The 27,568-nt window shown below is 47.5% G+C and overlaps 1 protein-coding gene across 28 annotated transcripts in view; it reads left to right on the top strand.

The window, feature by feature from the left end:
* Nucleotides 1–27,568, top strand: part of MACF1 (microtubule actin crosslinking factor 1) — a 252,185-nt gene that overhangs the window by 112,597 nt on the left and 112,020 nt on the right. For all 28 annotated transcript variants that reach the window (XM_048825763.2, XM_048825769.2, XM_048825770.2 and 25 more), the window contains 27 exons: nucleotides 2,656–2,822; nucleotides 3,913–4,025; nucleotides 4,111–4,217; nucleotides 4,921–5,040; nucleotides 5,151–5,246; nucleotides 5,688–5,815; nucleotides 5,942–6,035; nucleotides 7,234–7,388; nucleotides 7,677–7,953; nucleotides 8,520–8,648; nucleotides 9,780–9,857; nucleotides 10,428–10,589; nucleotides 11,240–11,344; nucleotides 12,008–12,103; nucleotides 12,549–12,674; nucleotides 15,078–15,230; nucleotides 15,756–15,910; nucleotides 17,375–17,501; nucleotides 18,291–18,474; nucleotides 18,882–19,051; nucleotides 19,776–19,954; nucleotides 21,478–21,616; nucleotides 22,167–22,360; nucleotides 22,917–23,079; nucleotides 25,118–25,201; nucleotides 25,432–25,539; nucleotides 26,197–26,295. In XM_048825763.2, the coding sequence (XP_048681720.2) occupies nucleotides 2,656–2,822; nucleotides 3,913–4,025; nucleotides 4,111–4,217; nucleotides 4,921–5,040; nucleotides 5,151–5,246; nucleotides 5,688–5,815; nucleotides 5,942–6,035; nucleotides 7,234–7,388; nucleotides 7,677–7,953; nucleotides 8,520–8,648; nucleotides 9,780–9,857; nucleotides 10,428–10,589; nucleotides 11,240–11,344; nucleotides 12,008–12,103; nucleotides 12,549–12,674; nucleotides 15,078–15,230; nucleotides 15,756–15,910; nucleotides 17,375–17,501; nucleotides 18,291–18,474; nucleotides 18,882–19,051; nucleotides 19,776–19,954; nucleotides 21,478–21,616; nucleotides 22,167–22,360; nucleotides 22,917–23,079; nucleotides 25,118–25,201; nucleotides 25,432–25,539; nucleotides 26,197–26,295 (3,708 nt within the window). The remainder of the gene's footprint in view (nucleotides 1–2,655; nucleotides 2,823–3,912; nucleotides 4,026–4,110; nucleotides 4,218–4,920; nucleotides 5,041–5,150; nucleotides 5,247–5,687; nucleotides 5,816–5,941; nucleotides 6,036–7,233; nucleotides 7,389–7,676; nucleotides 7,954–8,519; nucleotides 8,649–9,779; nucleotides 9,858–10,427; nucleotides 10,590–11,239; nucleotides 11,345–12,007; nucleotides 12,104–12,548; nucleotides 12,675–15,077; nucleotides 15,231–15,755; nucleotides 15,911–17,374; nucleotides 17,502–18,290; nucleotides 18,475–18,881; nucleotides 19,052–19,775; nucleotides 19,955–21,477; nucleotides 21,617–22,166; nucleotides 22,361–22,916; nucleotides 23,080–25,117; nucleotides 25,202–25,431; nucleotides 25,540–26,196; nucleotides 26,296–27,568) is intronic.

The following is a 27,568-nucleotide window of genomic DNA, read 5'->3' on the forward strand; positions in this document are numbered from 1 at the left end:
GTCCTTTTTCTTTGGGTCTCTGGAGAATCCCCTTTGAGCCAGAAAATGTGAGCCTCCCCAGGAGGCGGTACCTCTCTGGAGACGTTAATCACCCCTTGCTGGGTTTAATTCCTGCTGGAGCTGTGGTAACCCCTGCCCACCCCGGGGTGAATACAATCCCTGGCTCACAATGAGATATAAACTGGCCATACATTTAATACAATATAGTCTTCCAAAGATATTGCTCAAAGCTGCCCTGTCTGCCACGCTAGGCACTGCGCAGACACATAGTCCGTGACAGTCCCTGGTTTACAGCCTAAACAGAGTAGACCTAAGGGGTGGCTGGACAAATAAGTGAGTGAGGGATGGGAGGAGAGCAGGCTGAGTAAACAAGCGGTCGGAGGTCAGCTGTAGGTGCTGTGTGTTCAAGGTGATAATAGGGAGAAACCCTGACCCCTGGCAATGTCTAGCCAGTAACACTTAGTTTAGTATCCCCTATTCTAGGGGACTCTGTCTAGAGCTCTGTGTCTTGGATCTATGAATGAAGGCATTCATTGTTAGGCAAAAGCAGGGCGTTGCTGTCGGAGCTTGGGTGAATCTTATGCTGAAGTGAGCCTGGGAGTCTTCAGCAGCACAGAGGGAGCGCAGCTAGACTGTAAGAACAGGCCCAGTTCTGCAGTCTCCTGGCAGTAGATGGATCCAGTCCATGCCCCAGTACTTTACCCCAGAGTGCTCAGCCAGACACGATTTCTTGCTGCTTCTCTGAATTCAGTATGGGAGGAAAAGCTGTTCTGATAAGCTGTCTGTAGTCATCATAGGAGGTAGAGATGCTCTGACTGGCAGTCTCTGTTGGAAGATGTTCTCTGCAATGCTGACTGTAGCTGGGCTTGGTATACAGCCACCTAGCCAAGCAAGACTTTGTGCTGGTAGGAAAACCATTCTAAGACCAGGTTTAGCGGCTTCTCCCATCTCCACCTGCTGCTGATGCCTTGGAATTTGTTTGTTTTTCTGGAGTATCTTGTTCTCCATGCACATCCCGCAGAAAGATACATTTCAAACGGCTCAGTGTAAATCACCAAGACATGCTAACAGTGTGTGGGGTCTGGCTCTTAAACACAGGGGCAAATGAAGGGCATTCTTCTCTCTGTCTTCCAACACCTTCACCCCACTGCCCTGTCTGTCTGTCTCAGGTATTTCCAAAGCGCTCATCACTGTGATTATCTGGGTTGTGCTCTCTTGTGATGCTCTCTGGGAGAAGTGCAAAAACGATGACTTGTAGGTAGGCTGTGTTGACTGGCTGGATGAATTAAAAGGGAAAATTGCACTTCCAGCTGAAAATGTCACACTTACCTTTGTTATAGGTAGCCTCTAAAATCACAATAACTGAAAGAGCTTAAAGAAAGGTATCTTTTCTTTGCTTTTTTTCATGTTGTTAGCTTCCTGCATTTGACAGCGCTTTGTGCGTAGTCCGTTTCACTGTTGTTGGTGCTTACCCTTCCCCTGTAACAGAAGCAGCAGGCAGGAGTGTGTACAGAGAAAGGGGATGAGCAAGTGTGCCTGATGGGGCTGCCCAGAAGACCCTACTAAATCTCACCAGGGGAGCAAAAAAACCTTTAGCTTTTTTTAGAATTAAAAAAAAAATGACATGAACGCATTTCAGGAGAGACTACTTACAGGGGAAGGGGATGGGGGTTGTTAAAAATCGGAATGCTTGATATTCATAGATTGCAGGGCCAGAGGGGCCCACTGTGGTGACCTGGCCTCCTGTATAGCACAGGCAATAATGGTACTGCCCCCAAATAATTCCTAGAGCGTACGGTTTAGAGAAACATCCAGCCGTAATTTTAAAAGTGTCAGTGATGGAGAATCCCCCATGATCCTTCGTCAGTTGTTCCAATGGTTCAGTGTTCTCACTGTCAAAAATGTACACCTTATTTCCAGTCTGAATTTGTCTAGCTTCAACTTCCAGCCATTGGATCATGTTAGATGTTTCTCTGCTAGACTGAAGAGCCCATTATTAAATGGTTGTTCCCCATGTAGGTACTTATAGGATAAAATCATGTGACCCCTTAACCTTCTCTTTGTTAGACTCAAAGAACTCCATCGATTTCATTTATCACTAGAAGGCAGGTTTTCTAATCCTCTAATCGTTCTCGTGGCTCTTCTCTGAACCATGTCCAATTTGTCAGCCTCCTTCTTGGATTGTGGGCACTAGAACTGGACAGAGTATTTCAGCAGCAGTTGCACCAGCACCAAATACAGAGGTAAAATAACCTCTCCACTCCTACTCTAGGTTCCCCTGTTTGTGCATCCCAGGATGCAATATTCGTCCTTTTCAAAGCTCTCAGGCTATAGTATCCCTTTAACCAAACGTCCTTTGCTCTGAAAAGCCTTCAGCCGAGTTACGTGCAGCTACGCTGAATTTGCCCTGACCTCAGCTTTCAGCTGATTTTAGTCCGCACCGATCCAAGCAATTGTGGCAGTAAAAATTGAGGTGCTGTACGCCTATAACCTGTCTTTAGACATGGATCCCTGGCTTGGACTTTTCATATGAGACTAGCTCCTGAGAGCCCTCGTACGGTGTGTATGTATCGAAATAAAATCTGCATAACTTGCCCAACAGGGTTCTTCCCACTTCCAAAGTGCCGTGTCACCAGCGACACCATGTCTTTACAGATCTCCGATATCTACATCAGCGGGGAGTCAGGGGACATGTCCGCTAAGGAGAAGCTGCTTCTGTGGACCCAGAAGGTGACTGCAGGTTACGTGGGAGTGAAGTGCACCAACTTCTCTTCGTGCTGGAGCGACGGGAAGATGTTCAATGCACTCATTCACAGATACAGGTACGCAGAGAGGAGTCTGACTTGGCTATTTGGGAGGTTAAGGCTCTTTGTTCTCTCTTTGCATTTAATAGTCTGCACCTTGAAATCCTAGTTCTGCCCGACCTAGAATAATGGAGGATGGGCGTTCTGCTTCGGGCCCCGCGTAGCAGAAGAAGCTGAGCATGCACACAGTTGCAAGTAGTGTTGGCCTTTTAACAAAGGGGAAAAAAGCTTTAAAACCAGATTATGGAGGCGCTGCTGTGCTGTAAATGTTGTCATTTCCCACTCTGCTCTCAGTGAATAATAATACTTAGCACTTCAGTGGCACCTTCCATCTAAGCATCTCTAGGCTCTCTTGAAGCAGCAATTAAGCGGCTCACAAAACTCCTTGTGAGCTAGCTAGGCAAGTGGTATTATCGCTCTCTGACGCTTGCCGGCTGCACAGTGAGTTGGTGGCAGAGCTGGGATTAGAACTCAGCAGGGCTGACTCCTGCTCCCCCGCCCCTGCCTTTGACCACTAGACCACGCTGTTGAGGGTGAAGGAGATGAGCAAAAATTGTCAGTAAGGTCAAAGCATCATCAGATGTCTCCAGACAGCATCTGTCACCTGGATTACCCTTTGTCAGGCTGTGACTGACTGACCACGGGCAACCCCCTAAATGGAAAGGAGTGGGGTCATGAGTCACTCTGCAGAAGGAAGATGGAAAACAAGGGAGTAACTGTTTGTGGGGTTAGGAGTCCTAAGCAGTGTGTACCCCAGCACTGAGCTGGGTGTAGCAGATTCAAAGAACTAGCCAGGAAATCTCTGCTTTTCTTGCCTTGAACGTGAAGATCTTCTGGTCCTAATCCTCATTTGCACTTTATGTCCTATTGTAACTTTGCATACCTGCTTGCATGAACAGTGCTTGCTCCTGGCACGTTGGGGGAATCACTGGTGACCCCCTTTGTAGTGTTAGGAGCCTCCCTCCTCCTCCTTGGTCTCCATGTACCTGTGTATCATGTATGGTTAGCGGTATCTGGCTGTGAACGCACGGTGCTGTACCAGAAGCAGAGTGTCACCTTGGCTAGGTGTGACGGTGGCTGTCTCTGAGCTGTTGGGTGTGTCTTACAGGCCGGATATGGTGGACATGGAGCGGGTGCAGATACAGAGTAACCGGGAGAATCTGGAACAGGCCTTTGAGGTTGCAGAGAGGCTTGGAGTCACCCGGTTGCTGGATGCCGAAGGTGAGAGACGATGGTGATTGGCCCATCTGGGTAGAAGATTACCTCTTCCCCCTCTGACTTAGATTTCTTTGTCCCCTTGCCCCAGATGTGGATGTCCCATCTCCAGATGAGAAGTCTGTGATAACGTATGTGTCTTCAATCTACGATGCCTTTCCCAAGGTCCCCGAGGGAGGAGACGGGATCAGTGCGATAGTAAGAACGGCTGCTTTTTACACCTTCTGACCCTGAATTCTATGGAAGGCGGGTCTGTAAGCACCTTGTGTCATGACTGGGGGTGGTGTGAGTTGTCTGCCTCGTCTCCAGGAGAAAAGTTTGGAGGCTTCCATCTCCAACTACAAAAGATGGTGTCTCCAAAAAAAAAAAAAAAAGGCAGTGGAAGTTTGTGCTGTTTAGCAGGGTTCTCCCAGCACGGAGACTGGAATCAGGAGAGGGAAGTGGGGGTTGGAGCTCATGTCAGCTTGCTGCTGCTGGAGCAGTGTGGGGCAATTTACAGTTTCCCCAGTCAGGTTGGGCTGCCCTTTAATTCTCCTGTGCACCATGCAAAGTCACTTGGTTCTCCGTGGGTTCGTGTGACCAGCCTGAGGCGGTGCACTGAAGTCTCAGCTCTGGGCAGCGGCGTAACCTAGCTCTGTTGTGCCCTGGAGACAGCAGCTTATAGCAAGGTCCTGCTTTTCCCTCTGTGCCGGTGTAACTGCATCACAAGAGGGGAGGCACTTTCAGCTGGGGTTGGGCAGCAGAAGTCACCGGTCTGAGTCGCAAGGATGCACGTTCCGTTTGTTCTCTCCCCTGCTTTGGCTGGCAACGTACTGGGGCCCAGCTGCGATATTTTGCCTGTTGCTTTGTGTAGCTGCTTTCCAGTATTAGCACTTCAAATGGCTCCCCCTTCTCCTCCCAGGAGGTGGATTCAAGGTGGCTAGAGTACCAGAACCGCGTGGACTCCCTCATCCCGTGGATCAAACAGCACACGATACTGATGTCAGATACATCCTTCCCCCAGAACCCTGTTGAGCTAAAGGTAAGGGTTTCCTTGGAGTGTCTGGTGCCAGTTGTGGCTTTGGGCTTAACTGGTGGTAGCGTGAGATGGTGCCTTGGGCTGTGTGCTGATACAGCTGTCTCCCATTGCAGGCACTTTATAATCAGTACATACACTTCAAAGAAACGGAAATCCCAACAAAAGAACAAGAAAAAGGGAGGATAGAGGAGTTGTATAAACTACTAGAGGTAAGAGACTTCTCAGCTGCGTGACTGGTCGCTGGGAACATTTGGTTTTTCAAGATTTACTGTATGTTCAGTCTGGATTTGTTTTGAAACAGAGAAACAAAAATGACCCTGAGGGTTATTATAATGCCAGCAGCGTCGCTGAGCCAACCCGACTGAGGCATGGGTGGTTCTGCTGCTCTGATCGCTGTGGTATCCTAGCACCTCCCAGCAGTGTGTTAGCCCCTTGGCGGCGTGGTGCAGAGAGAGTGGTCTGATGACCGAGGCAGCCCCTCTCAAGGTGGTGTAGGGGGAGCTACATTCAGGTTAGGGGTATGCAGGGCTATAACCAAGAAGACTGGTGCCCTCCTCTCCCAAGAGATGTCAGTGGAATAAGTCACTCAGATGCGGTCAATGGTGTAATACAGCGGGGTAAGAGACACTGTTCTACTACTATGTTTCCAGGTATGGATTGAATTCGGCCGCATCAAGCTGCCCCAAGGTTACCACCCCAATGACGTGGAGGAGGAATGGGGCAAGCTGATCATAGAGATGCTGGAGCGCGAGAAGTCGTTGCGGCCAGCAGTGGAGAGGTTGGTATTGAACTGTGGGAAGGCAGAGCTCGCTGGATCCCTGTTGAGAATTCTCTTCTGCCACCGCTATGGTGGCTGAAGGTGTCCCGGAGAGGCTCATGTCTCTGATTGTTTCTTTTGTCGCAGGCTGGAATTGCTGCTACAAATCGCTAACAAAATTCAGAATGGTGCTCTGAGCTGTGAAGAAAAACTCACTCTGGCAAGGAACACGCTGCAAGCCGTGAGTGTTGGTGTTAGTCTCCCAGGATCACCTCCTGCCTTGTGTCTATTGTCCTCGTTCCTTCCCTCGAACCCACCTCACTCGCCTCTATAGCCTGGCAGAGCAGCTGCCTTTCTGCTTAGACCTCAGCACCTCACCCTTGGGGTGTTGAGCTTATTCTGAATAGGGCGTGGGGTTCGTGGTGGAACGGGAGCGCCCAGTACTGTGCTAGCTAAGAAGGTGAATGTGATCGTTGGATGTATAAGCAGGGGGAGCATCACGTAGGAGTACGGAGGTGGTGTTACTTTGGTATATGGCATCAGTCAGACGGTTACTAGTCCTTGTGTCCAATCAGGTGTCCGTGCTTCCAAAAGGATGCTGAAAAATTGGAAAGGGTTCGGCAAAGAGCTACGAGAATGATTCAATCTGGGAATGAATGCCTTATAATGAGTCTTAAGAGGTTCAATCTATTCTGGTGATCCAAGAGAAGGTTCTGAGGTGACTGGCTATGGCAAGTCTACAGGGCAGTCAGACGTGTGAGAGATCCAGGCTGGCTTTGGGCGAGCTAGCTTGAATGCCAAGAGCAGCGAAGCCTCGGTAGCACAGGTTAGCCGCTGGAGGACGTGCGCAGGGCCTGGGTTGCTCGTATCGCCTGTCCTGCTGCGGTCTCGCTGCTGTTTGAGCTGGTTCAGCCCTAGCTCGGGTTTGTCTACGCGTGCTGCGCTCACGCCCCGATTGCACCGTAGACGTACCTAAAGCATCGAGGTACCTATGTGGGGAAATGATTTCTGATCGTTGACGGCCCTTTAAGCTAGCAGGGAATGACGTAACCAGAGCCAGTGGTTGAAGCTAGACAAATTCAGACTGGAAACAAGGTGCACGTTTTAAAGGGAGGGTAACTAAATATTTGAATAACTTGTCTAGGGGTGGGTGGATTCTCCACCGCTTGGAGTCTTTATAGCGAGACTGGATGTCTTCCTAAAAGACGTTGCACTGGCTCAATCAGAAGTTATGGGCTTGATGCACAAGCCAGTAGGGGAGGTTCTTTGGCTTGTGTTACGCAGAGGTCAGGCTAGATGATCATAAATGGTCCCTTCTGGCCACAACATCTACGAATCCTTTGAATGTTGAACCAGAACACAGCCCTCTTGCCTTGCATGTCCCTTACAGTACAGCGGGGATGACCTATCCCCCTGGTAACTCTGACCTCTCGCTGCAGGATGCTGCTCACCTGGAGTCTGGCCAGCCAGTGCAGTACGAATCCGATGTGGTCATGTACCTGCAGGAATGCGAGGGGCTCATCCGGCAGCTGCAGGTGGATGTGCAGATCCTCCGAGATGAGAATTACTACCAGCTGGAGGAGCTGGTCTTCAGGTGAGGGGCTGTGTGTATGAGGAAGCATCGCTGACTGGGGGATATAGACTGAAACACATTCATATGCTGCATTAAGCAGCAAGGTATGCGAGTCCTGGTGGTAGTGGCTGTGCCCAGCTGAGTGCGTCATGCTCTCCGTGGGCTTCCTGTGAGGTGGGATTCCTTCAGCAGCTAGACAAACCCTTGATAAGCAGGATCGTTGTGGAGAACAGGTGTCGTTCCATATATCTGCTGGAGTCCAGACATCGGTAACTCAGCTCCTGTCTTCCCTCCCCCTCTCTGCTCCAGGATCGTCCGGCTGCAAGATGAGCTGGTCACGCTGAGGTTGGAATGCACTAACCTGTACCGGAAGGGTCACTTCTCTACCTTGGAGCTGGTACAGCCGTCCACCCTGACCACTACACACCTGAAGGCAGAGCCCTTGACAAAGGGCACGCACACCTCCTCTACCTCCTGGTTCCGGAAGCCCATGACCCGGGCGGAGCTGGTGGCCATCTCCTCTTCTGAAGATGAAGGCAACCTCCGATTTGTGTACGAGCTGCTGTCCTGGGTGGAAGAGATGCAGGTGTGTGCATGCCCTGGGCTTTCACTAGCTCTACAGGCTGACTCAGCTGCATGTATTGGCACTAAAACAAAGTCAGAAAACTGAAAAATGTGGAGGGGGTTTCTGTCTTTTTTTTTTTTTTTCCTTTAAACCACAAATGTTGTGACGGTGCAACTGGTCCCTGGTGCACAGGGAATGCCGTTGGTTTCCAGATACTCTTGTTTCTGAGAAGTCCCTCTTGCCCTGAGCTGGGTTTGGTTTCCCATATGATGCTCCTGCTGTTTGCAGGGAATAGTGGAAGGCTGTCTCCAAAGCAGGGCTCAAGACTAATTGAGCCTGACAAGCTCCTCCTGTTTGACATGAGCATAGGGCTTGAGCCAGCTGCCCCTGAAGTCAGTGTGAGTTTGGACATTGACCTGAGCGCTGTTAGGGTCAGTCTCTTAAGGAGCACACTGCACCGGGGCTGGGCTTTGCATCTGTTGCTACAATAGTGAGCTAGGAGGTGATGTCACCTCCAGGATCCTGTGTTTTTGAGCATGCTCTTTGGGATGGCGAACATTGACTGGGCCTATTGGTGGCTGTTTCAGATGAAGCTGGAGCGGGCGGAGTGGGGCAGTGATTTGCCGAGTGTGGAATCTCAGCTGGAGACACAGCGGCATGTCCACTCCAGCGTGGAGGATCTGGGCGCCAGTGTGAAGGAGACCAGGATGTACGAGGTGAGGGGACACAGACTTGATAGTGTAACTGAGGGCACTAGAGTTTGCCAGTGCTCGGAGGAGTGATGAGGAGGGGCATGACATCAGATCCTGTGAGTGTTTGGTGGCTTTTGAGTGTGAATACACTTGAAGCTGCTGCAGTGAGGCATCTTTGAAGGTATATGGTGCAGCCAGCTCTACCAGCACTCTCAACTATCAAGACTCATTAAAGGTAGGAGTAGAGAGGTTATGTTATCTCTGTATTTGGAACTGGTGTGACTCCTTCCAGAATAGTGTGTCCAGTTCTGATGCCCACAATTCAAGGAGTGTTGATAAATTCAAGAAGGTTCAGAGAAGAACCCCAAGAATGATTGGATTAGAAAACCTGCCTTCTAGTGATAGGCTCAAAGAGCTCAATCTATTGAGTTTAACAAAGAGGGGTCACTTGAATAAAGTTCATAACTATGTACATGGGGAGCAAACATTTAATAATGGGCTCTTCAGTGGAGCAGAGAAAGGGCTAACACGATCCAATGACTGGAAATTGAAGCTCGACAAATTCAGTCTGGAAATAATGTAGTTTTAACAGTGTGAGTAATTTTCCAAGGGTCATGGTGAATTCCACATCTCTGACAATTGTTAAATCAAGGTTGGATCTGTCTCCAAAAGCTCTGCTCTAGGAATTACTTTGGGGAAGTTCTGTGACCTGTGCTGTATGGTCCCCTCTGCCCTTAGAATCTGTGAATCTAAGGTGTGTCCCATTGAACCAGGATTTTAATGTATCACCATTAGCTTATTCTGTAGGCAAAGCTCAAACCAAAGAGGCTTAAGTGCTGCGGCTACTGTTCAGATTTGATCCTCATTGATTTGTTGTCTTAAGCCCAATTTCTCATAAGTTGTTCTTTTTATTTTCTCTTGGAGCCCTATTCCTTCACTAAGGGAAACCGCCTGATTTCCCTCTCCTCTTTCTCTCCTCTGCCCCCCCGCTCCCCCAACCCCCTGCTTCAGAGAAGAGACCACTTGCCACAGCTAGCATTCTCGCTTCTGGTCCTTACCGCTCAAGGAAAACTCAGGGGAAGTGGCTGGTATGGGGTGCGATGCTCTGAAATTGAAGCTATATACTGGCAACGTGAACCATTTTTTCCTTCTTAGGGTAAAATGTCTCAGAATTTCCGCACTAGCTACACAGAAACGCTCGGCAAGCTGGAGACACAGTACTGCAAGCTGATGGTGAGTAGGCATTATCCATGTCCACAGCATGCTCTGGTGCCTGAGAGTCCCACCCCTCCACCCAGCACCATATTCCCCTGGCACAGGATGCAGAATACGGGGTCCATACTCCTGCTGGTGGTGAGGATTGGGAGAGGGAACAGCAGTAATCATTGAGAGCTGAGAGAAGAGCAGACACGTTAGTGTCTTCTTCAGAATTCAGAGGAAACCTGTTTATGGCAAACCAGGTTATTTTGGCAAGGTTGGCCTGTGTGCTATGGAGGCCATGGCTTTACTCAGCCTGTAACCCTGAGTGTCCAAGGCAAAGGATCCAAATTTCCTAAGCTGTTCTCATTGTCCTTATTTGCTTGACTTACGTGACATGAGAAATGTTTCCCAGTTTGGAGCAACTCGTCACAGCTGGAGTCATCATCTCGGGGGTGGTGGTTTTTACTTACACGCTTTTCAGACATCTTCGTAGTACTGTAACTGTATGTCCTCAGCCCCCTTCAGGGGCACTGGAAGAGAGAAGAGTCTGAGAAGCATCCATTTATGGATCATGAGATGAGTGGGTTATTTCATGGAATGCAGGAAATGTCGAGCTTCCGACTGCGGCATCTCCAGAGCCTGTACGGGTTTGTGTCCCGAGCCACTGCCGAGTTAATCTGGCTGAATGAAAAGGAGGAAGAGGAGCTGGCGTATGACTGGAGTGACAACAACCCCAATATTGCTGCCAAAAGGAATTACTTCTCAGTGAGTATAGTGCAGGCACAGGGCACCCATCAGAACAGGGCTGCCTAGTTACACTGGTATTGCTTTTCAATTTCTGTAAAATGTCCAGCTGGCTTACAAGCTCTCAAATTAAGGCTTCCCAGGATTCTGAGCTACTACAGCTCAGCCCGCAGCGCTTGCCGCAGTCACGATCACCACCGGCGAACTGTGGCTGGCGTAGAAGGCAAAGGGACAAGCTAAATCTGTTCAGCAGGGTTTCCAGTTTTGTGAGCATGTAATAAATATTCGGTGGGGCAGGGTTAAAGCTGGAGTTGAAAACTTGGCTGCAAATTCCCTCAGCTCCTAGCATCTAGTCTTTGAACGATAACTTCCTGAATAATGTTTTATTTATAGCTGTATCCATTCAAAATTAAGGAAATTCCAAGGCAGAAATTCTCAGTTAAGGTTAAGGAGACTGCCCTTCAAGACAATATTAATAAGGTGTTACCATTCAAAACCTACATGCTAGGAACTGAAGAAATGTTCAGTGCTGTTCCCAACACCGGCTTTAACCCTGCCCCACATCCCTGCTCCTCTTCAGCCTGGCCTGGGTATGTAATGACTCAAGTACAGCTTCCACAGAAATGTACGATTGATTTTGATTTGAGTCTTTGCTTATGTCTGCTACTCAGGAGCTGACAATGGAACTGGAAGAGAAACAAGATGTGTTCCGGTCTCTACAAGATACGGCGGAGCTGCTGTCATTGGAGAATCACCCGGCCAAACAGACTGTAGAGGTAACTGATCACTTGAAGGGCAGATACGCTGGGGAGTTGGGGAGTGTCACGCCAAGCCATATCAATTGAACCCAGCTTAGTGGGAGACATGCTGTAGACACACCACACATCCACCTCCACCCTGAACTGCTCTTATCAACTCCAAGTAGACGTAAACAGCTTTATTTATAAGGTTGCCTATTGTGAGGACAAGGGAGACACTTCTACACAGTGCCCTTCCCAAGATAATAACGATAAATGTTTGTGTGTACCGGGCCCAGGCCCAAGGTCCTGTGGTAAGATAAGAGAGCCAGTGGCCCTGAGCTCGCTTTGAATTATTCATGGTTATGAGACTGATGGAGCAAACATGTCTGTGGAGCAAAGGGTTCTTAGGGCAGGGTTTTTTACTGACAAGCCCCTCCATCAATTCCAGGGGATGGAGGGAAACTACCTTGGAAGTGCCACTTGAGGAGCCTCCTTTCTTTAATTTATTTCCTTTGGTCTCTATTCCAGGGCACTTCCCACGACATCTCATTACAACCAAATCCTTCTTTCCTTATGTGAACGTTGTAAGCTAGTTGAGTGAACTAGCCGAACACTGACTCAAGCCCCTTCGTTGACAGATGCACCTTGTTCCTTTGTTGTTGTAACTTGTGGTTTTCTTTGTATGTGTGTATTTTCCAGGCATATAGTGCAGCTGTCCAGTCCCAGTGGCAATGGATCAAACAGCTCTGCTTATGTGTAGACCAGCACGTGAAGGAGAATGCTGCTTACTTCCAGGTATAGTAGGGAGGGACAGTCCTGCGTTTCTGTCCCTGATCTATGGTTCAGAGACCCAAACCTGGATGTGCACCGTGGTTATGGTATAGCATCAACTGACCCTGATGTTTGAGCCCCACAACGCACTTATCCTTTTGCAGGGCAGTATAGGCTTTATCGTAAACACAGCTTTAAATAAAGGACTTCTGAGTTTGTTCCCATGTGTTTCTTTCCCTTCTGCCGGGTCCTCTGGGCACTTTATATGGTGGGATGTGATTTCTCGCTATAGCCCAGGCCATGCCTGTGGTGGTGCTTACAGCTCCAACAGCACAAAGATGGAGAGAAATGCAGCAGAAACTTGCCTAATGAGATTTTTGGTTGGTTCCTTTCAGTGTTGCCTGTGGCAATGAATAGCCTTTGGTGTGTTGTATTGCACAGCTTTCTGTAATGCTTTTTGGCTTTGCAGTTCTTCAGCGATGCCCGAGAGTCAGAAACATACCTGCGGAGTCTCCAGGACTCTATCAAACGGAAGTATTCTTGTGACCAGAACACCAGCCTGACCCGCCTGGAAGATCTGCTCCAGGATTCCATGGTGGGTGTTCTGTATAAGCCCCAACACCATGGGCTTGGTGCAATACACAATCAGTATTGTGGAGCAGCACTGCTTGCTGGCTTTTGTGTTACAGGGGAAAATGGGTATATTTGTTTATTCCTACAACAGCACAGTTAAGTTGAATATTCTTTGCCTATCCTGTCTCAGGCCACTCTTTGCATTTTGATTGTGCGTGTGTGTGTGTGTGTGTGTGTGTGTGTCCGAGTACAGGCTGTGTGACCTTAACTGTGCTGCTTTCTGTTTACTGAACACTGTCTACACTAATCTGATTTTAATTTAATAGCTATAATGGAAGATCAGTGACTGCAGTAAAGGACTCTTATAGAGCACAAGGCTCTCTGTATCCTTGCACCCTTGCTGAAGGGAAGAGGAGCCGGCTGTGCAAACAGGCTGGTTAGAGACCTTTTATACCACAGGAAAATGAAGTCCAGATGTTTCACCATCACTATCTACCACACTATCTTTCTGTGCGTAGAAATACGGTGATGGGTGAGTTTTGTTGTCCAAGATGGTTACTCTGATCTGGTCAAATGCAGCTGGAGGCTGCATCCAGTTGGTTGTTTAGCTGGTGCAGGGAAGGATGGTGGGAAATGCCCACTCTTAATCCAGATCAAATCTGTCATTAATCTGTTATGCCAGTTCCAGAAAGTTGCTAACGATAAAATCAAAGCAGTGAGCATAAGGGTAATTGTGTATGTTTATATTCAGTAATCAAGACATCAGTAGCAGGCTGCTCTTTGGCAGATTAATCTTTAGGCCTCATGACCTGATGCAAATGGAATAATATAGAGCAGTCCAAACAATAAGATAACTTTATAACCGCTCAGTGTAAATTGGTATAATAAAACACAAGGAGTGAACTGTCAACCAGCTACTGATTTGGTATATCTAATTAGTGCGGGCTTACTTAAGTATTTAATTGCTAATCCTCTGATAAAGTTTAAATGTTAACATTTATACACTTGTTCAGATTGGACTGATTAAGTACTAACGTATTAGTGGAGGTTAACAAACTCAGATGCATGAAATCCCATTGCCATATTCAGTCTCTTACTTATGGGATTCCTTTGATCCAGAGGTTCTGCAGCAAAAAACATGGGTGCTGTTATTGGGGAGTCATGTAGGATAAATCTTCTGGACTCATTGTCCTCTCTTCTTAAGGGTCCGTGTGGCGCATTCCCTCCTCCCAGTTTCAGGTGGTCAGGCCCTTTGTAATCCAGCTGTACTAGCTGCAGGTTCTTAGAGCTGTATCCACAAGTATTAGGACTCTGGCATGATAGTGGGTCACTCCTTGTTTTGAAAAGTAACCGACGTCTCAGGAACGGTGAAGTCCAGCTATCTCCCTGACATGTGCTATTATTCTTTGGTAACTAATGAGTTAAAGTTGTATTTCTTCCAATCATGCTCCCTGGGACAGGCACAGGTAGTTTATTTAAGCACTTATTCTTTTTTTTTTAACCATTAAATAACTCAGACCGTTCACCCTTCCTAGTGCACTAATTGACCCTTTAATGGGCTCAGAGTGGAAAGCATGAGTGTTAAAGTTCTCTGTTGGATGGTTTTTCTGACTTCATAAGTCAAAGTGGGCTGGACCATAATAAATTATAAATTATTCAGGCTGTAATGTTACCCACACTTCTACACTGGAATGGCTGTAGATTGTTTTTGAGGATGCTCTGAAAATGGAGAACCGCTGCGATCTCAGAGCATCAGACCAGCAGTGACTGACAGAAACCAATTATGCAATATCATTTATCCCAGCTGGCAAATTTCTATCAAAATATCTAATAACTCTGATTGCTTCACCACTAACCATAGTGGAAAGTCTTTAGTGAAGATATGTTTCTGAGCCATTTCCCTGGGATGTTTTATCTTCTTAACTCTTTGCACCTACATCCTGAGTGTTGTTTTTAAACGTGCCTTCATTCCTTGCTTTATAAAAATGAGGAATTAAACAGGGTTCTGCAGCCTTCCCAAAGCAGCAAAAAAGAAATTCCTCCTCAGTGAGGGTGTGTCCTGCTGGTCACGGTTTTATACACTCTGCAATTTAAATTTTGTAGAAGACTGTTATTTTCTTGTCTCTAGCAGCAAAAGAAATTAATGCTCTGCATGCAGCTTGGTGGGGTGGGGGTAAGCAAGTGAGTTGTCTGGAATGGCACAAAAATGAAAGGAAAGGTTCCAGCCCTGATTTGGGGTGTGTTCCCCCACAGCCGGGGTGAGAGGGACTCTCTTGGCATATCCATTCAGCCCTTGAGAGCCCAGCCCAGCCCAGCCCTGGAGGACCCTCACCTTTCAGGGGGCAAGAGGGTTGTTGCAACAACTCTAAGGGATTTAGTGGTTCTCTTTTGCCACCTGCACTAGACGCACTTTCATTCTTGCCAGGATGAAAAGGAGCAGCTTATTCAGTCGAAGAGCTCTGTTGCCAGCTTGGTTGGGCGGTCCAAAACCATCGTTCAGCTAAAGCCAAGAAATCCGGACCATGTCCTGAAGAGCACCATCTCGGTCAAGGCTGTTTGTGACTATCGCCAAATCGAGGTGAGCTGACGGCAAGGAGCCTGCGGGCTTCGGAGTGAAGGGAGGAGAAGAATCCAGGCTTGTGCAGAGGGTTGGGGGAATAGTGGGGAAGTAGGAAACAGAGAAACTTGGACCACTTCTATGGCACTTGACGGTAAGAAACAACAGCGAGGTAGGGAGGGGATGTATAAGGAGGCGGGCAGCGCAATTGCCTCTTCTGAAATAGCTTCTCCAATGGTCCTGGTTTTTCTCTGAGCAGTAGCAAACGTTCCATTCCCATAGGAGGGTGGAATTGATACCTTCTAGCTAAAGACTTTCCGGGGTAGCATCCTGGCATCACTGAATTTCTCCTCCCTTCCTCTCTAGACAGCTCTTTGAGGTGATTCACAATTTACTTCGCTTTTGCTCGATTTTAACGTGAGTTGGCTGAAAGCCTCCTTTCCTCAGGTAGCCCTACTGGAGTCTCCCAGAAAGGGATCTGGCCACAACAGAAGGCAATGATGGGTCAGGTGTTGGAATGCAATCTTATTTTTGTTGCCTACGTAGATCACCATCTGTAAGAACGATGAGTGTGTGCTGGAAGATAATTCCCAGAGGACCAAATGGAAGGTGATCAGCCCCACAGGCAATGAGGCCATGGTACCATCTGTGTGCTTCCTGATCCCCCCTCCTAACAAAGAGGCAATTGACATTGCTAACAGGTAACTAAGCTCTGCAATTCACTGCTTGCTGCTCGCTGTGGGTTGGAATTCCAAAGCTAGAATGACCAAGAGATGCCTCTAGCTGTTTGTTATGTTCTGGGTTATTTATACTGAGACATCCAGATCTGTTTTGATTGGGGGAAAGTTTAACCCCCCCCCCCCATCTTTGCTGGGAGTTGGGGCTTCATGTTGTTAATATTAATTGCAACAGGTGGCTAACTCATTAATGTGGTGGGGCTCAGTTGCAGGTGATGGGGAGGGTTCAGGGGATTGGTGGTGATTTGGAGTCTTCTGGTTACGAGCTGAAATCCAGGCTTGGTGAGCTGTACCCAGAAGTACTTAGTCTGATGGCTGTTGGGTTTGCTGTTTCAGTTCCCAGTGGACCAGTGTCACAAAACCTGTTCCTGTGATCGACTCCCTTGCGACAGTATCAGCAGGGAGACCAAGGGTGCCTCATCTAGACTGTCTAGCCTTTTGCACTAGTGCAAGTCCCTGGTGTTAGATGCGCCTGCACCAATATAAAGCATGACTTGTGCTGCTTATCTTGGCTTCAAACGATCAAACTCATGGTGCAGCCTTTCCTCACTAGGGGTTTGCACCAATGCTGTCCACACCAGTGCAAAAACCCCTGTGTGGACAAGGTCTAAATGGGTCTGGAAACTGAGCTACTCTCTAGGTAGGGGTGAGCCATGAGGGCAAGGTGGTTCCCTTGCCCTGCTTGTTGTGTGGCTAACGAGGAGGTGTTTTTTAGTGCTTCCAGCCTAGTGACTTCACAAACAATAAAATTAATGGGAATGGGAAAAAAGCTGAACATCCATGGCTGGCCTGCCTGGAGAGGGGCCAGGGGCCTCCGGGGTGTGGCTGGCCTGCCTGGCAGAGGGGCCAGGGGCCTCCGGGGTGTGGCTGGCCTGCCTGGCAGAGGGGCCAGGGGCCTCCGGGGTGTGGCTGGCCTGCCTGGCAGAGGGGCCAGGGGCCTCCGGGGTGTGGCTGGCCTGCCTGGCAGAGGGGCCAGGGGCCTCCGGGGTGTGGCTGGCCTGCCTGGCAGAGGGGCCAGGGGCCCCCGGGGTGTGGCTGGCCTGCCTGGCAGAGGGGCCAGGGGCCCCCGGGGTGTGGCTGGCCTGCCTGGCAGAGGAGGCAGCTCTTCCAGTGCTCCTGCTGCTAACTCCACAAGAACACGCGATGAAATATTTCTGGGTGGTTGGAGATGGCAACACGCAGGAGGGGGGATTCCCCAGTGAGGATCTAATGCATGTGAATGAGAGAGATATAAGGCTCCCATCTGATTCTGATCAGGGCATTCTGCAAGCCTTCCTATTCGTTCTGCTCGGTTAGGCTCGACCTTGGGTTGTTATCTTAATGAACTAAAAGTTAAAGGCTGAATTTGAATAAGCACAGGCCTGGCTCCATGCGTAACTGAGCATGCTGGGGGAGTTGGGTAGTGATGGAACTGATGTCCTGTCGTAGGGTCGAACAGCTGTACCAGAAGGTGATGGCCCTCTGGCACCAGCTCCATGTGAACACAAAGAGCCTGATCTCCTGGAACTACCTGCGGAAGGACATTGCCCTGGTGCAAGGCTGGAATATGGAGAAGGTACCATACAAAGCATCCCAACAAATCCACGTGTCCGTGTCACTGCAGTGTAGGCTGGTCTTCTCCAGCAATGTTGAAAGCTAACTTGCTTTGGCATTAAGTGTAGTCCCAGCCGCTTGGCTGGAGTTGGAAATGATGCCAAGGCTTCCTCGCCTGGGTAGGGAATACAAGGAAAATAGTAAGAGATGATTCAAGGGTGAAGGGTTAGGGCAACTGAGGGATCAGCCTGAGGGGCATAGTGTAAGACAGTCTGAGCTCTGGGACGTTCAGAGCAAAGAGAGAAAGGTGCAATGACTGTAGCATCAGCTGTTTGCTCCTGAGCTATAATCAGCTAGGGTGTCCTAGGATGGATGCTCCTTTTTACTTAGGAGTGAATAGAGGTGGAGGTGAGAGGAATGAGGAAGCAGAAGAAAGATCCAGGGAAAGCAAACTCCTCATAATATCTTTCCTTGAAATCATGGGAGAGCTCTGTTCAGGCAATAAAGATTATTGTAGTGCGGGGGAGCGAGATAAAAACCCAGGCAAGGCAGAGGCCGTGCTGCAGCATAGCGTGACAAGAAGAGCTGTCCTGTCCGAGAAGGGGAGACTCACTAGTATCTGGCTCCAGGGGTGGCCTGGCAGTGATTGTCACCCTTGAAAAGATGCTTGCTAGGAAAGGAGCGTGTGAATTAATGTTTACTGCTGTGTGTGAGAAATGGGGGAAGCATCCGGGTAATTTTCAGTAACTGGGAGCTTGGTCAGGGCAGTTTGGAGCCTGGTTCCTTCTAGTTAGTCTTTGGTTTTCCACAGCTGAGATCTCTGGCCCAAGGAGAGTGCCAGCAAGCCATGAAGAGCCTCCAGGCACACTATGAGGACTTCTTGCATGACAGCCAGGACTCAGAGCTCTTTTCTGGGGCTGATCGGCTATGCTTGGAGGAAGAAGTTAAGTCCTGCAAGGAGCACTTCCAACATCTGCTGGAGTCCATGGAGAATGGTGAGCTGGAAGGGTTAATAGACTGACATGGAGCTGTGGGGGCTGATAGAGACAAGGGATTTACAGGTGCTCTTAATTTTTAGACTAGCTTGTGAGTGTTAGCTTTGCAAATGGCTGTTCTCTTCTCTGCTGTTCATTCGAATGTGCGGCTTTTGTTGGGGAGAAATAGCACTGGCAAATGGTGCCAATTAGATCTGGGTAGTGGGGTCCTTGCTTTGCTGCCAGTGGTTAAACATTAGGTCCTCACATCTCTTGACAGGCCTTTGGCAAAATTGGTTTCCATCTGAGTAGAGACCTCTGTGTTTGCTTCTCTCTGGGCAGAAGAATGCAGCCACTTGGGTCTACGGTTCCTAATAGAGACTAATCCTAGGTGGTTTTTTTTTTTTGGTATGTTTGTCACTTAACAGAGGACAAAGATGAGACCATTGCCAGGGCATATCTCTCTGAGCTAAAGAACATCCGTCTGCGCCTGGAGGAGTGTGAACAGAGACTAGTGAGGCGAATCCAGGCTCCAAGCAGCACCAGAACAGACGGTGATGCTATCCAGGAAAACACCTTCCACATTGCAGAGCAGGAGGTCAGTACTTCCTGAAGGAAGGTAGTGTTTGAGGGAACCCACTGTTGGTCTTAAGAGAACTGCTTCACAGGTCATTGATACCCTGGCATAAATTTCATATGGGGAACTCCCCTCTCATCTTCACCTGCTTCACATAGCAATCTTGTAGATGGAATGTTTTACTCTTAGGTCAGAAAGACAATGAAGGTATCTTTGTTCTCTTGCCTCGCCGCCCTTTTGCATTTTACACCTTCACCCACCCCATGATGTCTCCTCGCTTCAGATCCCCAAGGGGAAAATGTCTATGGTCATATAACCTGGGCCTATCCCTCAGTCCACTGGGCGGCCTCTTGAGGAGAAATATAAACCCCCGGAAGAAATCTGCAAAGATCTCTCTCCTTTTTATGTCCTTTTTCATAGGCTGGCTGGGCAAACATCCATTGCATAAAGTCTTCCTTCTTTAAAAAGTTATAAAAAGCAACAGTTTCCAAAGCACTGACTGCAGGTGGCCTTTGCACCCACTGAGACCAGAGCATCCTGATCTGATAATGGAAAGGAATGAAGAAAATGGTGAATTCTGCAGAATTTACAAGCCCATTTAGACTTGAAATGATTCTGCTAAATAGAATTTTAAGCTGGAAATGTCTGATACCAGGCGCTCCTGCATCTTATCCTGTTCACTTTTGCTTCCGTCTTCCTGAGTGTCTGCACTTTATTCTGATGTTAATTCTCTGTTTCCACACAGCGTATGCAGGAGGATTTACGGCACTTGAAGTCCGACTTGCAGCACGTTTCTGAGAAATGTGACAGCTTCCTACACAAGTCTCCAACTGGGTCCAGTGCCCCACACTTGCGTTCTGAGCTCAATCTACTGGTAGAGAAGATGGATCACGTGTATGGACTTTCTTCCATCTACCTGGATAAGTGAGTCAGAACATGCCTATTTTCTGGAGTTGAGAGAATTCTATATGGGCAGAATTTGCATGGCTCCCTTCTCTGAAACTGGGTGAGGGTGGGAATTGCTCTCATGCTTCTGAATGGGGCTTAGGAATGTCTAGGAGATGCTGCAAATTCAAGAGCTGCAAGGGGTGCCAGGCAGTGGTGCTCCAGAATATTTAAGTGTTAGTGTTGAGGTGACTCAGTGCTCCAGACAGCTGGGTTTCAGATACAGCATTCAACTGGGAAATGGTTCAAGTTGAGCTATCAGTCTGGCAAAATTCACCATGATGAACAATCTGTGATCAGGTGTTATGTGGCTGGGGGTATAGTACATGGGGGTGGAAGTTGGTGCAGGGCTGGAATACCCAGGGCCATTGTAGGTCAGGGTTGAGCTGGGTGGGAAAAATGTACAGAACACCTCTTGCTATTACAGCTTGCTATGTTCAGTGCTATTACATCCGAACTTCTCATCAGCACAATCAAGAGCTGAAAAAAGCAGGTAGTTGACAAGGGTGACCCTGCCTAAGAAGTTATTATTTAGCACCTAGTAGCCATAGGCATGGACCAGACCTCATTGTGCTAGGCTCTATGGAAACAAAACAGAAATATGGTTCCAGCCCCAAAGAGCTTACAGGCTGGGTATAAGACAAGAGACAACTGACGGATACAGACAGGCAGATGAGGGAGTGCAAGGAACCAATGAAACAATATTGGCCAGCAAAGAACAGGGAAGGATGGAGGAGTTCTCACTGACTCACTGCTGTAGGACTCTAACATGACACAGCCAAGCATGCATTTCTTGTTCTGAGATACACCGTGAAAACTGTAATAAGGCACCTCCCAAAACACCAACAAAAACAGGTTCTCTGGCAACTTATTAATTGAAGGCCAGACAATATGTACTGGGAACATTGAGGTTGCTTCGCACTGGGCTTTATTTTAAGGGTGATCCTTAGAGCTGGTATCTGTAGTTTGCTTGCCAATAGTATCCCTGCTATGCTTGTACTTCCCAAGCACTAATCCTCATGATAGCCCATGAGGGAGGTAAGCAGTAAGTACACGTAGCATTTATATAGCACTTTTCCCTTTCAGAGTGTTGTACAAAAGTAACTAATTATTCCCACTTTGGGGATGGGAACGCTGAGATGAAGTGACTTGGAGTTGCTGTTAGAACTGGGGTTAAATGCTGGTATTCCAATCTCTCATCCTAGAACTCAGACCACTAGATTATGCTGCTTCTGTGTTCTGTTCTGTTTGATCCCTTCCGTTTTACTTGAAGGTGTTTTAGAATTTCAGGGGCATATACAGGGGCTTGTGTTCACTGGCTTCTCCCCTGAGAATCTAGATTCCATTATGGATCTCTCTTCCTGCTATTCAAATGTGAATGTTGGGTATGATCCAGAGCGAGCTGTTCTGTTCCTCTCTGCAGCTTATGATCCAAATGACTTTACAATACAGAATATCCTCAGTTCGAGAAGTCACGTTTCTTTCTTGTCTTTACACGATAGGTTAAAGACGGTGGATGTTATTGTTCGTAGTACCCAAGGAGCAGAGTCCCTGGTCAAAGGATATGAAGTTAAACTGAGCCAAGAGGAGGCAGTCCCTGCTGATCTAACAGCTATTCAGTCTCACAGAGCTACATTACAGGTTGGTAACATTATGCTTCCAATAGCATCCAGTAGAAACTAGCATCACTCCAGTCTTGAGCTCTGGCACTCTCCCCTTTCCTTACTGAATTTGCATTGTGGTCCACCCCACCTGCTCGTTGGTGAGTGATTGGAGGCTTTAATTGAGTCGACAAAATCCTTACTGCTTTGTGAACTGTAGGTAGAACAGCTGCCTTGGCTCTTTTGCACGGCTGGTGCTAACTGCACTTGGCAGCCGCAGCGTGCGTAACTGCGATGCCAAACGCACCGTTACGACTTGCTCTGGGCTGGGCTACAGATCCCTGCGTTTTGCACCTCCTGGTCCCAGATCCAGCCAGATGGTGGAGATGATGGAGCTGATCATTGTTCCTAAACTCCACAGGGCAACGCAAGGCAGAGCTAGATATTTCTTTCTCCTGTCTTAACTGTTCTGTACATTTAGCTGCTTACGTTTGATTGGAGAATTCCATGTTGTACATTCGCAACAGCAAATGCAGCTAAACTTTCTGGTCGTGGTAATATGGATTTAGCTGTCTTGTTGTTTGTTAAAGCAATGGCTCAGTGATGCGAAGAACAAGAGCGCTGTGTTCTCGACGTTGGAAGAGGATGTGGCAAAGGCTAAAATCACGGGAGAGCAGCTGTATCGTCTGAAGCAAGAGCGCAGCATGGACCTAGAGCGGTACCAGGAGAAGGGAGCCCAGCTGTGGGATCGCTGGCAGAGAGTTTGCTCTCAGATTGAAACCCGGTGAGTCACTCCCTTCTTGTGCTTGCTGCTTTGCTGGCTGTGCCTCTGATGGAAGCTTGTGCCAGACTTGGAAATAGCAATGGCCTTTTTCCAGCTGTAACTTCTGCTCGCAGCCAGGGTGGCAAATGCCACCACTAAATATAGGAACTATTCCCATCTGAGGGAATGGCAGGACTTTGTTCTCTTTCTCTCTTCTGCTTCTGCAACTCCATCTTTTGAGTTCTTGACTCTCTTTCCCTGCTTTAACATCCCCGGCCTATCCTACAGCTCCCTTAGCAGCTGCTAACCTTTGCCAGGCTGATTCTGTGGAACCCCTTTCAGTTCTGATCTGGATCTTTACTGGTTGGAGACATTGTCACCCTTAACAAACCATAGCTTGGCTGGAAACACCCCTCATGCTCCCTGTCCTGCAGAGCTGTACCTGTGGCTTCTATAAATATCCCCGGGGAAGCATCGGCTTTAGCGGTTTCTCTGCATGTGGCTGGACCTGGAGCCATTGTTTTGATGCAATGATTTGAGTTTGGTGATGGTTTCCTTTTTGCATTGGTCCTTTCAGCTGTTCAGATCTGGAGAGTATCCAGGAGGTGCTGGGGGATTACAGGGAGTGTCACGGAGAGCTGATCCAGTGGATTGAGGAGACCACTGCCCAGCAGGAATTGATGAAACCTGGGCAAGCAGAGGACAGCAAAGTGCTCTCTGAGCAGCTGAGCCAGCAGACGGTGAGAGAGAAAATGGTGCTTTTCTAACTGGAATAGGGTTGCTGAAAGGAGTTGGACAAGTATTGTTTTTTTAAATAAATCTTTTGTCTTGTCAGCTTCAAATCTTTGTTCTCTTAAGGGCTGAATGACTCACGGGATATGCAATAATGTGTGTGCATTCATCTATAGCTTACCAGAGCAGCTGGCCCCCCAGAAGGGTAATAACTGAATGTTACCACTGTCAGCAGTTCATTCACCTGTGGTCTCCTGGTAGCGCCTAGTGGTTCCATCAGAGGCACCGAGGAACAAAGGGCTAGTGGTTAGGGTGCTAGCTTGGGGCATGGGAGACCTGGGTACAAGCCTCTGCTCCACCACAGATTGCCTGGGTGACCTTGGGCAAGTCACTCAGGGACAGATTTTTGAAGGTGTTTAGGTGCGTAACTTCCATTGATTTCAGTGGAGTTAGGGGTTTAAATCTGGGCCTTAGCTTCTCTGTGCCTCAGTTCCGCATCCCCACAATGGGGATAGTAGCACTGCCCTGCCTCACAGGGGTGTGGTGAGAATAAATGCATTAAAGATGGTGAAGCGCTCATGCTACAGTACTTAAGGAAGAGAGAGATCTAGATAATACTCCCTTCTCATCTCCGTAAAATGGCCACAGAGGCTGAGCTACCTTCTCCACTCCTGGAAGTGCTGAGGCATGGTGGGACGTTGTGGGAGAAGCGTGCCCCTGTACCTGTTCTGTAAATAAGTTGTGTGACTTCACTGGTCTTAGTTCAGCTCCTTCCGTGAGCAGAAAATAAATACTCTGAATGGGCTTTAAAGAAAGGACAATGTTTTCCCCCTATTGATTGGGTGTTTCTTGTTCGACAAACACTGATGTCTTCCTCTCTGTACTGAAAGAGCTGAAATTAAAATGGCTGTTTAACAAGAAATATAAGCCACTTCATCATAGCAAAGAATCTTTAAGTGTCAGGAGGGCTTATGCAGATTATAGAGATTCATCACTGATGAAGTGTGCAAAGGGCACAGACTTGTGGGGGAGAGGTGAATAAAGAAGAGGACAGGTCATTGATTCAGAATGATCTGGATCACGTGGTGAAAGCAAACAGTACGTGTTTTAAGACTGTTAAATGTAAATGTGTACATCTAGGAGCAAAGAGTGTGGGCCATACTCACAGAATAGGGGACTCTATCCTAGGAAGCAGTGACTCTGAAAAGGATTTGGGGATCATGGTGGACAATCAGCTGAACGTGAGCTCCCAATGTGGTGCTGTGGCCAAAAGATAATGCGATCCTGGGATGCATACACAGGGGAATCTTGAGTAGGAGAAGAGCGTTTTTTTAACAACTGTATTTGGCACTGGTGCGACTGCTTCTGGAATACTATATCCAGTTTTGGTACCCGCAATTCAGGAAGGATGTTGATAAATTGGAGAAGGTTCAGAAAAGAGCCACAAGAATGATTAAAGGAGTAACAAGCATGCCTTAAAGTAATAGACTCAAAGAGCTCCATCTATTTAGCTTAACCAAGAGAAGGTTAAGAGGTGACTTGATGACAGTCTATAGCTATCTTCATGGGAAACAAATATTTAATGATGGGCTCTTTGATCTACCAGAGGAAGATCTCACATGATTCAATAAATGGAAGTTGAAATTAGACAAATTCAAACTGGAAATAAGATATAAATTTTTAGCAGTGAATATAATTAACTATTGAAACAATTGACCAAGGGTCAAGGTGGATTTTCCATCACTGACAAGTGTTAGATTAAGACTAGTTGTTTTACTAAAAGACATGCTTGGGGAATTGTTTTGGGGAAGTTCTATGGTCTGTTATACAGGAGGTCAGACTTAGAGGATCACAAACCTTGCATAGTGTCTTTTTAATGTATAGGCAGATGGAAGGGCAGGAATGTTCTGTTGCTGGAGGACTCTAGAGAACAAGTTCAATATGAAAGTGACATGGTCAGGAGTCAAAGAGGAAATAAGCGGAAAATTTCATTTAAAAGGCAGGGGAGAAAATCTTTTTTTCTTTTTTTGTCTTTTTTTGTCAAAGGCTTTGGTTGTGGTAATCGACAGAAATCAAGCCAAGCTGGACCAGTGTCAGAAATTCTCACAGCAATACTCTGCTGCTGTCAAGGTAATGACATGTTTCTTAAATCCGAGGCGAACAGAGAGCTTGGTGTCAACTGCACAATCATTGCCTGCATATTCCGTTCTCCTAAGCCAGGAGAGAGGCAAAACTCCTCTATTGTTGGCTTTGGTGTTCTGGCTCTGTGTGTGGAGAGAATTGAAAATGCCAATCTTAGAATAAATAGGTAACAATTCAAAATCCTCCCCCCCACACACCCCGCTTTCTTTTATTTCCAGGACTATGAGCTGCAGCTCATGACATACAGGGCGTTTGTGGAATCACAGCAGAAATCTCCCATGAAACGCAGACGCATGCTTTCCTCCTCGGATGCGATCACTCAAGAGGTAAGCAGCCTGCCTGCCTGCCTGCCTGGCCTTGCATGGGAGAGGAGTGGGGAGAGGTTCCTCTGCTCCTAGAAGACAGACGAGCGGCCTGTCTGTGAAAATAGCTCCTTTCTGCTGAACTCTTATATAAAAATTTCCACCCTCACTGTTTTTTTTATTAGCCAGAGAGGATGGCTTAGTGCTCTAAGCTTCAGGTATGAAATACCTAGACTCCTTGGAACCACAGGTTCAAATCCCAACAGGGTCGACTCAGCCCTTCATCCTTCCAAGGTAAATAAACAGAGTACCATGCAGTATACTGTGTGTGGATCTTTTGGATGAGACCTTTAAAAACCAAGGTCCTGTCTGCTCCGTGTGGATATTAAAGATCCCATGGTCTTTTTATAAGAGTAGAAGGTTTTCCCCAGTGTCCTCGACCAAAACTTCCCCTCCCCCCTCGCTGTTGTGCAGCATGCAGTGCGTCAGGTGGCTGCCACCCTCCGTCTCAGAGTTGCTGCATTTCAGTGGTGCTGTAACGTATCTAGTCTGTGAAGTGCTTGGGGATCTTTCCAAATGAGAGGTTCTGTATCCATTTCTCACCCTGTAAAGTCCTGTGGTTGTATAAGCCAGAGTTCCGACTGACGCATGGTGGTTTGTTTTTTTGTTTGTTGTTTTTAGTTCATGGATTTACGGACTCGCTATACAGCGTTGGTAACGTTAACCACGCAGCACGTGAAGTACATCAGTGATGCTCTCCGGCGGCTGGAAGAAGAGGAAGTAAGGATGTTTGATAGCCAGGGGATTACAGACCAGTCTGCTTCATTTCAGTACCCGGAAAGATAATGAAACAAATAATTAAGCAATCAATTTGCAAACATCTAGAAGACAATAAGGTGATAAGTAACAGTCAGCATGGATTTGTCAAGAACAAATCGTGGCAAATCAACCTGATAGCTTTCTTTGACATGGTAACGAGCCTTGTGGACGGGGAGGAAGCGGTAGATATGGTAGATCTTGACTTTAGTAAGTCTTTTGATACTGTCTCACATGACCTTCTCATAAACAAAGTAGGAAAATACAACCTAGATGGAGCTACTATACAGTGGGTGCAGAACTGATTGGAAAACCGTTCCCAGAGAGTAATTATCAGTGATTCACAGTCAAGATGGAAGGACAAAACGAGTGGAGTCCCACAGGGATCAGTTCTGAGTCCGGTTCTGTTCAATATCTTCATCAATGATTTAGATCATGGCATAGAGAGTACACTGATAAAGTTTGCAGCCGTTACCACGCTGGGAGGGGTTGCAGGTGCTTTGGAGGATCGGATCAACATTCAAAATGATCTGGACAAATTGGAGAAATGGTCTGAAGAAAATAGGATGAAATTCAATAAGGACAAATGCAAAGTGCTCCACGTAGGAAGGAACAATCAGTGGAGTACAAAATGGGAAATGACTGCCTAGGAAGGAGTACTGCGGAAAGGGATCTGCAGGTGATAGTGGATCATAAGCTAAAGATGAGTGAAAGTGTAATTCTGATGCAAAAAAAAAAAAAGCAAACATTATTCTGGGATGTATGAGCAAGAGTGTTGTAAGCAAGACAGGAGAAATAATTCTTCCGCTCTACTCTGTGCTGATTAGGGCTCAGCTGGAGTATGGTGTCCAGTTCTGGGTGCCACATTTCAGGAAGGATGTGGACAAATTGGAGAAAGTCCAGAGTAGAGCAACAAAAATGATTAAAGGTCTAGAAAACGTGACCTATGAGGGAAGATTGAAAAAATTGGGTTTGTTGAGTATGGAGGAGAGAAGACCGAGGGGGGACATGAGAGCAGTTTTCAAGTACATAAAATGTTGTTACATGGAGGAGGGAGAAAAATTGTTCTTCTTAACCTCTGAGGATCGGACAAGAAGCAATGGGCTTCAATTGCAGGAAGGGAGGTTTAGGTTGGACATTAGGAAAAACTGTCAGGGTGGTTAAGCACTGGAATAAATTGCCTAGGGAGGTTGTAGAATTGCCATCAGGTTAGACAAACACCTGTCAGGTAGTATCT

The sequence above is a fragment of the Caretta caretta genome, chromosome 19 (assembly GCF_965140235.1).
Source record: "Caretta caretta isolate rCarCar2 chromosome 19, rCarCar1.hap1, whole genome shotgun sequence".
Taxonomy (NCBI): Eukaryota; Metazoa; Chordata; order Testudines; family Cheloniidae; genus Caretta; species Caretta caretta.